The sequence below is a fragment of the Carassius carassius genome, chromosome 38 (assembly GCF_963082965.1).
Source record: "Carassius carassius chromosome 38, fCarCar2.1, whole genome shotgun sequence".
In the NCBI taxonomy this organism is placed as follows: Eukaryota; Metazoa; Chordata; class Actinopteri; order Cypriniformes; family Cyprinidae; genus Carassius; species Carassius carassius.
Window position 1 is genome coordinate 25,051,997 of NC_081792.1, and position 11,185 is coordinate 25,063,181.

Below are 11,185 nucleotides of genomic sequence, written 5' to 3' on the forward strand. Positions count from 1 at the left end.
CACAAGCTGTCCTGGACGGTGTGTGTGTGTGAGTCCTAGTGATGCCAGTTCCACCTGTTACCCTGAAACAAATACATTGTAATGACCATAATATATGATAGAGGAGAAGATTAAAGCAGAGAAGATGGAAGATTAAAGGACAAATTTGGGTCCAAATGTGCTGCTAAATTGAATATATTTTAAAGCATGTCTCATTCCTACTGTCCTCTCATCATTCAAGCGCATGTTTGATCCTCTAGCGGGACACGCAGACCCTCGAAATTAGCATTTGCTAAGAAGCAAAGTTAGTTGCTAGTTGGTTTGTAACTTTAGAAACTAATCTGAAAATCTGAAAACATGTTGGAAATGCACTAGAAATGTTTCCATCAACACAAGTAAAATATTAATAAGTGTGTTTTCAGTATCGGCTTATTGCGTATTATAAATTTCAAAAGTATTTAAGGTATAAAGTGCTTTCATATTTAAAATTTCTACATATTTTAGGCAAGTTAAAGGGATAGTTCACCCAAAAATTAAAATTAATTTGTCATCACTCATTTCTTTTTTTTTTGGGTTTATACAATGAAAGTGAATGGGGTCCAATGTAGTTTGAACAACAACAAAAAAAAAAACAGTATATAACAATTAAAACATTCCATTTATGCATTTGGCAGATGCTATCCAAAGTGATTTATTTTGAATTCAAGCTACACATTTTCTGTTCATACATTTCCTAGAAATCAAACCAATGACTTTAAGGTTGCTAGCACCATGTTCTACTGTTTAAACAACAGGAAGACTGTTAATAATTGTCACTCTCCTGTTACTGATAACCATTTCAGAATCTATTGCAATATTAAAAGTAGTAGTCAAAGTAGAAACTCTGATTTAATTAGATTTTCCATATATAAATATATGTTTTCTCCACTTTTATATGTCAATTTTTGTCGGTCTGTCTTTCTGGTACCAAAACAAACATGTACTTATGATTTATTAGTGTACGTAAAAGCATACCAAGAAATTACACTTTTTTTTTTTTTTTGTGAAATTATTTTACATTTTTAATGAGCAGACGTCTGCCAGCAGTGCGCCTGTAGTGACACAAAGTGTAGAGAACAGATGTGAACAGAAGAAAACAGATTTTCTAGTCCTTGATTGTGAAGTGCTTCTGATTGTCTCTGAGCAGATGTCTGCGCTGTGTTTTGAAATTGCCAGGGATGTTTTACTGAAGCTGTAAAGTCAGAAATGACTGACCATTTAATTATTAATGTGCACCATCATCTCTTTTTGAAGATTGAGTTAAAATGCAATAATTAAAAAAAAATAATTTAGTGTTATGTTTCAGCGCTGTGTCAGCTGTGCATTTAAGCAGATACAAGTGATGTTGTCAAGTGATGTTTTAGTTGTCATGCTGAAGGAATCGCTGTGCTTTGCTGAAGTGGCATGAAGCTGACCTCGCTGCTCAGATTTAAGCATTCAACATCTGTTCCCTGTTGAAAGATGCCGTTTACGAAGCAGCTTCAAAATGAGCTTTGTCAAAGTGGCATACTGCACTGAAATGTGCTTTAAATGGCAAGGTCTGTCTCTGTCTGTGGTTGTGTGTAGTGCGAGGAGGGTCATCACACATGAACCCAAGGGCAGTTGAAAACACCTTAAATTTCAAAATCAAAGGAGTGACTGCACTTAAGTATACACTCACTAAGGTTCACTCTTTGTTTGAGAGAAAGACCTGTGATTGCATTACTTTTTTGAAACGAATTAGATTTCATTTTACAATTATTTTTGCAATTGTCCAGATCTTTACTTCTTTTCAGTTTGGATGCCCCTGAATCCAAATGACTACCTATATTATGCCTAAATTGAAATATTAAATCTTTAAAATGTGTTTAATTAAGTAATCAGTATTATTCCAATACAGAAATTAACTAAAAACTGTTCTTGACTTATCAGTTAATAAATATATTTTAATAAAAAGAATCGAACATATTTAAAATCTTTAATGATTCTTTTAAAATACACTCATGCATATGGCATGTGGGCTTTAATTGTAATGTGTCCTTTAAACACATATTATTCCTCAAATTAAAAAGCTGAAAACAATTTAAGCATTTTTTTTATTTTAAATAATAGTACCATTTTTATATATTACTTTAATATAAAAAAATATGTTAGATTTTTACAGCCTTGTTTGAGATAGAGTACATTAATTAAATGTTTTGTTTAATTCAGCAAATTCAGAAAACACTTGCAATCCTGTTTAACTATTACATTCATAGAAATAGCACTACATTTAATATGCAGTTTTATGTGTAAACATCCGTCTTTTCTATGTAAATTAGGCTCATTATACAGTGCATATTCACATAACTCTGTACTATTTGCATGCAGCAAATATGCTATTTCCAGCAGAAAGCGGGTGGTAAACAATTAAAAGGTTGAGCCAGATTCATTCTTTGAGTCTATTCTTCATTGAGTCTTTCAAAATGCAAATATTTCAGTGCTGCTATTACTACTGACTCACATTTGTAGTAGTTTGTGAGTTATGAAGCAAAATGTATAACATTTTACACTCATCATGATGGCATATGAAGGACACTTTGTTCTCTCTCTACGACACTATCAGTCTCTTCATCTTTATTCCTCAAACTTTCACACACATCCCTGTCATCCCTCACTATCCTCCCTTCATCTAATCTGTCTCTCCCTACTTAAAAAATGCCACAGTGACGGAAAGAGCAGGAGGCAGATAAACACCAAGTGAACGGTCATCTAATAGGCACACAAAACATCCCTTCATAGAAGCACTGACATAAGCAGAAAAAAAGCTGAGACGCAGGCGGTCCTGACATGTTTGTCACCCTGACACTCTGAGTGTGAGCGTGCAGGGTCTCCTTCACTAGCAGCATGAGGACACACACAAACACACACCCCTCAGTGAAGCTCAGGCTGTGTGGCACCTCTCTCAATCTGTTAGTCTGTCTGTCCTCAATCATTCTGTCACTTACTCAGTGTGTGTGTGTCTAAAACTCATGTGTATCCTACATGGAGACAGAAGATTATGTTTCAATAGGAAGTACTATGTTTCATAGTTTAGATAGGTACCTATATCAGTACCATATCAATTAATTGGCTGATATTTCCGATTCTTTTTAATTTATCATTTAATTATTTCCCCCTTTTTTACATTTAGATTACCTTTGCTGTCATCTAATCCTCACTTAATTTTAAACACACACACACACACAAATAAATAGCACTGTTAAATATAATATATAGCAAATCTCAGAATATAAATTGTTCATACCTTATAATGTAATGGCTAATTTGTGTGTTGCATTTAAAATTATTATTATATATATTTTTTTCATTTAGACAAAATAGTATAGATTTTAAATATCAAATTAATATCAGATTTATTTGGTCATCGACCACAATGATCATAATAATTATCAGATTATCGGTACTGGGCAGAATTTTAAAATTTGTACACATTTCAAAGCATTGATTTTTTTTAATTCAGAAATAAGAATAAACAACTATATTTTACATTTCTGAAAGAAATCTTGATTGTTATTTTAAATTATTTCAATACTATTATTTTATTTATTCATATTTTGAATTAGCCTTTAAAGGTGCCATGTGCAAAAATTGAGCTAAAAATATTTTTAAAAAATTACCTACACGCATCAAAAGTATGAGAAGAAATAAGGGCGATGATGTCATAAAAAAAATGTAAAGTTATAGTGCTGCAGAGATATCAACCTTAATTAGCAGTAGCATTACTAGCCCCGGCTCGACAGGTGTCGTAATACCAGTTTCGGCCATGGGAGGCGGTATCCGGGCAACATAACCACCAGCCAACCTGCAATACACGAATAACTCGCACGGCTTGTGGGCGTAATCTAACCTGATGTCAATCAAGCGGAAGGATGGTTGAAGCCCTTGGCAAGAGACCACCACCCGCTACAGGGAAACAACCGCGCTCGGAAACACAAATCAAATCCGATAAGAAAAGGAGCCGAACCAGAGTAAACATCGGCACTGCTTTCAATCGCTGGAGACAACTGATGGACCTGAAAGAAATGAGGTTCGACACCGAACTTGCAACATTTCTTTTGGATTGGTAAGTTAGATGCTGTTAGTATTTCGCTAGAAGTTTGTTTTATATGTTTGTGTATTTTTTTTTCGGGAAGTTATAACATAGAAATGTATCGAAGGCTGTTCGATAAACGTGCTAATGTTAGCGATGGCTAACCGTAGCTGCGTTTGATAATTAGCTAGCTATAACTTACCCATATTTTTATATCACAAGTAACCTGCTCTGTCTAGTCTGTTGGTCTCCGTGTCCTCTTTGCTTCGTGGTTTTTCTGTACGTGAGAATGTGTGGCGTGAAAGCGTGTGAAAAGAGTCAATTGCGTGTGTCTCACGGTGAATGCTTGAGAGATGCCAGCTCTGGTTACGTTGGTTGGCTCTAGCTTGGTCAACATCAGCTGTCTGATGTTGACCAATGATGTTGACAGAATGCTGTCTGTCAAATTAATTTAATTCCAATAATGTGTATATACAACACAATGTAATATGAACAAAACGAATATGAACATATTCACTGGTAAAGGTGAAGGGGAGTAGCTTGAAGATGTCATGTTTCAAAATCACTTGACATCACCCAACGTTCCTCTGGAGGCAAAACGTCCTCTTATAGCAGCGGTTCTCAATTCCAGTCCTCGCGCCCCACTGCTCTGCATATTTTGCACGTTTCTCTTTGTTGACACACCTGATTCAGATAATCAGCTCGTTAGAAATGAACTCCGTGCATGAACTGTGTTCTAATTGTTCATTGCTCCCTACTCTCTGAGCAGGGGAAATCTGTTGAAGTTTACCTCACATCGAAACATTTATTCATTGATTTGTGCTGTGCTGCGTCTTTAAACATGGACAACTGTGACATCATATACCTCTGTAAATCAATACAATTTAAATTCACGTCACACTTCAATGCACTTTGATTGGAACATATAGCTACGTTCACTTCGAACTGGAATCATGGCTGAATATCCTGTGATGACCACTTCGCAGGGCACTTATTTTCGAATAGAACAAATGTCTGAAGCTCTAAGAGAAACGTTCAAAATGTGCAGAGCAGTGGGATGCGAGGACTGCAATTGAGAACCGCTGTCTTATAGGCTTCGGCTATGCTCTAGGGTTGTTGTGAAGGTAGGGGCGGAGCATAGAGACTATGCTGTTTCTCGTTTGTTACTCTAGAGTAGACCAATTCACTTTATTGAGGCATACTGCCCCCATTTGGTATGGAATGTGGAGTATGACTTGATTTTTTTGCCAGATATGACAGATGGCACCTTTAATATTTCAAGTTAATGTTATAATTTTAGTTTTAGAAATTTTATGTGCTTTATTAATTTTTTTTAAATTTATTAGTCATTTTATACATTTTTTATATATAGATTTCAGCCAGTTGCAAAGTTTTTAAGTTATATTTATAATTTTTATTAATATAACTTTATTTTATTTGCTTTATGTTTAGTTAATAGCAACACTGGTGAAGCATTTCAAAATTATTTATTTTTTATTTTTATTTTTTATTTAGACAAAATGGTATAGATTAGAATTTTTAAATCAGCCATTTATTGGTGATGAGCACAATAATGATCAAAATATTGGTTTTCCCCTTAATTTAAAAAGAAGTGTGTATCTGTGTGTTTAAAAGATTTACCACAGAAGACTTATTGAGAAGAGAATGTACTATTACTTTTTTAGAAATCAGACAGTTTTCTCCTAGATGATAAAACAGGTGAAAAATCTCGAGATGTGCAGTGAATGGGCACCCGCTAATAATGTGTGCTAAAATCTACTAAAACCCATAGCAACTGAATGCCAGTATCTTAGCAAGATGGCAGTGAGTTTTAAACAGACGAGCAGAAATCTTGTTATCTGCAAAGGTTGTGTTCACACACTTCAATGCCAACACATGCAGTTCTCCAAACACTCCTCATCTCCCTTCCACGAACACACGCACAACTGCTAATTAGCAAGTAGCATCACAGCAGAAACAACCTGGAGTAGCAACAGAAACAGAAGGGAAAGTGTCTCTTTTTTTACTCTAAAATAAGAAGCTGTTAAGATATGAGGAGGGCAGGAGTTCTAGAAATATTTTATAATTTTTGTATGCTAGCCATAGAGGAGACGCTTTCATTAGCAGAGGTGCTGCTTGCTCGCTGTGACACTATGGTGAAATGAATCACCTCTTGTGTTTGTGTGGGCCTGTGACACACAGGTGCTGACTCCCACAGCGAGCGCAGTTCCGTGAGCTCCCTGCCCCCCTCAGAAAGCCGGGACACCTCACCTGCCCCGTCCACCACGCAGACGCACTCACATGGAGATGGAGATCAACACTGGGACTTTGACCATGTGGACAGAAGCGACACCTCCAGCGTTTCTTCCTTCGAGGAGCTGGATCTCGACTCAGAGAGGACGGACAGGTGTGACCACACCCCTCTACCAATCACAGGAGGCGGCAAAAACAGCCCGCAGGGCCAAGACAGAGAGATGATGGATGAGGAAGAGTGAGAGAGCAGAATTTTTTGTAGATGGTTTTAAAGGGATGGTTCGCCAAAAAAAAAGGAAATTCTGTCATTGTTTTTGTTGTGCAAATTTGCTTTTTGCACAGTCCTTACATGTTCTTGCCAATTTTCAAACTCTAAAAAGCACCATAAACGTGATCCATATGACTTGTTTGCTTTATTCCAATAAGTTTTATTTTAGTGATACTTATGCAAATTCATATTTTAAACTAGCTTTTTTTTTATACGTTAAGTGTTTTTAATTTATATTTATTTTATTTCATTCAGTGATTTTTAATAGTTTTAAAACGTTCAGGTTTTTAATTTATATTTATTTTATTTCATTCAGTGATTTTTAATAGTTTTAGTTAATAATAACAACACTGATTCCAAGTCTTCTGAAGCCATGTGAAAGGTTTGTGTGAGAAAAATACCAAAATCTTACCCTCTTCAAAAGTTCATGTTACGTTCCAAAATCCATAAATGTTCGGTTACTACATACATGACAGTAAATGTTGTTTTGGTAAAAGCTATGCAATTTCAGTTTTGAGTAAACATGGGGGGAAAAAAAGCAGGATCAGATTTGAGTAAATGATGTTGATTATCAATGAATAAGCACTTTATTATGTTTCTCACATAAAACTATGATGTGGCTTCAAAAGACTTGGAATTATTGTGCACATGTCGTATGAAACACTCTTACAGTGATTTTTCCACTTTTTAAGTCTAGACAACTATGAACAGTGGTCAAAAATGACAAATTTTGTCATCTACAGAAAAAACAGAATAAAAATTTTGGGGTGAACCATCCCTTTAAGTGTTATGGTGGATTTGTGTTAAAAACATGGTAAAAGATGTGCTTCTATTGATGAAAGTTGTTTAGTCACTATTGTTTTCTATTATAAAGGGAATCAGCAGGTACAGAAATGTGTCTGTAGACATTTGAGCCAGGTAACCTGGATTTCTTGAAAACATTGTATCCTTCATTAGCATTTCATTAGTGAATCTGTTGTTTGTTTGTTATTGATGTAAGTTCCTAATGACTAAACTGACATTTATGTTCGAGATTATTCATGAATTAATATAATGTTCAGCTTTCAGTTATTTGAGTCTAATTTGTTGTTCTCTATCCACACATTCTGTTCATCCTTCATCAACTGCTAATTTGCACCCAAAGAAACTCCCAAAACTGAAGAGTTATGTTATAATCATTCATTAAAGCCATATGTTCATAGACAAACCAAATCTTTATTTGCACCAGAAACTGACATCTAGTATTTCCCCAGGAGGGAGATTATTGCAGGACATTTCCACTTTTTTTTTTTCAATTAAAGGTTTTTGGATTTATATTTATCTGATCATATTTTATTATATATATATACACTCACTATAGACTTTTTTAAATGTGTTATATAAAAAATAAAAAAAACTTGGGCCTCTGTTGATATCTTGAATGTTTATCCTTGAAAATATTTCTATTTTTAACCCGTTGTGCAAGTACACACATATTTCAGGATACATATGATATATTGTTAGTTTTGATAAAATCCATACTATTTCATATCTATGTCTGATTTGAACTCTTTAGTTATTTGTTCTGCTAGTTGTTGAGCAACTTAATAAAAAGTTTTCACAGAAAGGACTGGTTCTTCTTTCTTCATAAATCTATACCTTTGTTTCTGTATCAATGGTATACTGGCTCGTACTCCCAGTGTTTTTTTTTTAATATATATTATTTACATACTATTATAGTATTTACATTAAAGTAAAATTAAATTAATTTATGCATTCAGCAGACGCTTTTATCCAAAGCGACTTACAGTGCATTCAGGCTAACATTTTTACCTAATATTTATTTATAAATAGTAGTATTTATTAATATTAATTTATTCTTAATTACAAGCTTAATTATTTTACTCATTTTTACATTTTCAGTCACGTTAATTTTAGTAATTTTATGTACTTCTATCGTTTTTATTAGTTTTATTTTTTCACTAATTCAATTTAGATTTATATCATTTTTATTTTAGTTCAACTAATTTTCAGTTTAAAAAAAAGTTAGTTAATATTTATTATTTTGTAAATTAATATTTAATTAGCCTAACCTGTCTTTTTTAAATTAGAGTTTAAACAACCACTGCACGTCTAACAGTTTGTTAATTGTCTCGTAGTGACAGACCACTAAAAATCAACCAATTCCGAAAAAATTCAAAATGCTGACGTTTTGTATTGCCCTCCAGACAGACACCAACAAGTGTAAATCCCTCTCTATATTATGTTGTTTTCTTTAAAACCATAACAATTGTCTGATCCCCCAAGAGATGCATTATGATGTGTCTGCACATTGACGTTTTCAGAGGGTCCATGTACACAGTCAGCTTCAAAGTGTCATTTGAATCGCCACTGTCGTAGATACTATAGGCACTATTTGAAAATAATACATCACAACACTCTTGAAATATCTAACAAAGTTTCAAAAGCACACAGACAAGGGCAATTATATCAAATACTCCCTCTTCTTTCAAACAGTCTTGTTGATGATAGTGTTTGACTTGCACCATCAAGTCTGGTCCACATTGCAGCTTATGCTGTCCCAGGACCATTAAAAAAGGATGAGACTATATAACTGTACAAAATGATTTTTGTAGTTTTAACAGTAAAAGACTGTTCATTGATTAACAGGAAGTTCCCTTACTGTATATATATATATATATAGAGAGAGAGAGAGAGAGAGAGAGAGAGGGAAAACTGTTGACTGTTTGACTTAGATTAATTGAGAAATTAGAACCCTGTTAAGTTAAACTGACTTAAACCTGCAGAGAATCAACAATTCGTTTCTGCAACACTTAAGAGCATAGCCTGAATGTTCAATTATTATGGCTGACCTATTTATAAACCTCACTTTCATGGTTACTTTACCTCCGAATATGACAAATAGACATTATTTTTGCATGAACAATTCACAAGCTTGTTGTTATTTGGCATAGAAATAGACAGTTTTACATGCTGTTGCATCATACAGACCTTTTAACAATTTTTCCAGAGGGCTGACCACAGTTTTCAGATTGATCTGAGAATTTGACAAATTATACTAACTGTACTTCAATTTGGATGGAAAAGTTTGGAGCAATTTCTGATAATCATATCTGCGCTCCCCAAAACTTCATCATTTGTCTCGTTCCTCTGGATTTCTTTGCCATTATGATGTTGAACAGACTTCTTTTTCAAGGCAAAATTGGTCCCTTTGTGTTAGAGGTGGTTATTATATAATCTATTGCAAGTGTTTGCTGCTCTAATCACCACTGTGGTGCATGTGCATTTCTCTCCTAAGTCCTCTGAAAATATCCAAATTACTTGAGTGTATGGAAGACAAAGCAAGCTTTGTGCTGCCATCGGTGTGTGTCTCTCCATCAGTGACCAACCCCCTCCTGATTCCCCTTTAATTGGTTGAGAACTGAACTTGGACAGCGCTTGAGGGGTCTTAACAGTGTTCTGGAACTTGGATCTTAAGCACTGCCTTCTACTGATGCATACAATATGTGGGCAGCATTTCCTTTGCTTTGGCTTAAATGTAAATGTGTAATTAGGCTTCTGTGTTTGATATCCTGCTGGATTGTAGAGGTTGGTAATACAAGGCTATAATTCTCTGCATCTCTTGTTGTTTAAAAAAAACTGCTCTGTGGCGGTTCTAGAATACAGCACACAGTAACTGTGATTTTTACAATATTTTGTCATTTTTGAGGATGACTACAGACGACAGAAAATCATTAGCTGACATGACATAAGAATTTGACAATAATGAGTGAATTTTCATTTTTGGTCCAGTTATTCCTCCGGTTTTCCAGGGGGTTGCTGTGGCCAAAACAGGGCAAAAGGGACAAGAAAAAGAAGGGTGAGGGGAAAAAGAAAAAATGAGATAATAACCTTATATTTTATTTGTTACCACCCCAATAAATTACTTATTTCATTTCTGCAATCAACAGGGCAAACTGCGCTTGCACTCAAAATTGTTCGGTGCGGGTGCGATACGATTCCAAATTGGTGGTGGGGGGGCTTTGCCAAGCTTGCTGACAAAGGGGGTGAAAAACAAAACCGTTGATGAACGCACTTTTGTGGATTTTCTGATATTTTAAAATCTTTCAGTAGTATGTTTCAGACGAAGTGGACGAGACGTAGCAGCATTTCTAAGTGTTAAACCCATACTGTATGATTAAAACCTGCTACGTGCTCACAGCGTGTGGTACTTCTAAAGAGGGTAAGCGGACAACCAATCAGAATCTGCCTCAGTGCTTGACTCATTAAATATTCATACGCTTTGTTAAGTTGCAGAAACCGCTAATAACATTTGAGGCGGGCTGGGGTGGGGGTGAAAATGTTTCGAAAACAAAAATTTCTTTTATATTTACTTTATATAGTTCGTTTTTCTATTACATTACAGAATACTTAAAAAATCATACGTTGGACCTATAAATTTTGTCTATAAGTGACAGATGGCGGCGTGCTCGTAACAAGCGCTGCACCTGTTGCTTTAAAGAGTTTATTACATTTTAAAGGATATAAATGCATATTACATTTGCATATCTCAGTAATTCAGTCAGCATTTATAAATGCAAAGTGAAATTCCGAAA

General features: G+C 34.8%; 1 protein-coding gene across 1 annotated transcript in view; it reads left to right on the forward strand.

Moving 5' to 3' along the window:
- The window catches only part of LOC132118936 (testis-expressed protein 264 homolog), a 36,638-nt gene extending 30,074 nt beyond the window's left edge, over positions 1 to 6,564 (forward strand). Inside the window, exon 4 of the mRNA XM_059528689.1 lies at positions 6,288 to 6,564. Coding sequence (XP_059384672.1) covers positions 6,288 to 6,564 — 277 coding nt within the window. The remainder of the gene's footprint in view (positions 1 to 6,287) is intronic.
- Positions 6,565 to 11,185: the final 4,621 nt, after the last annotated feature.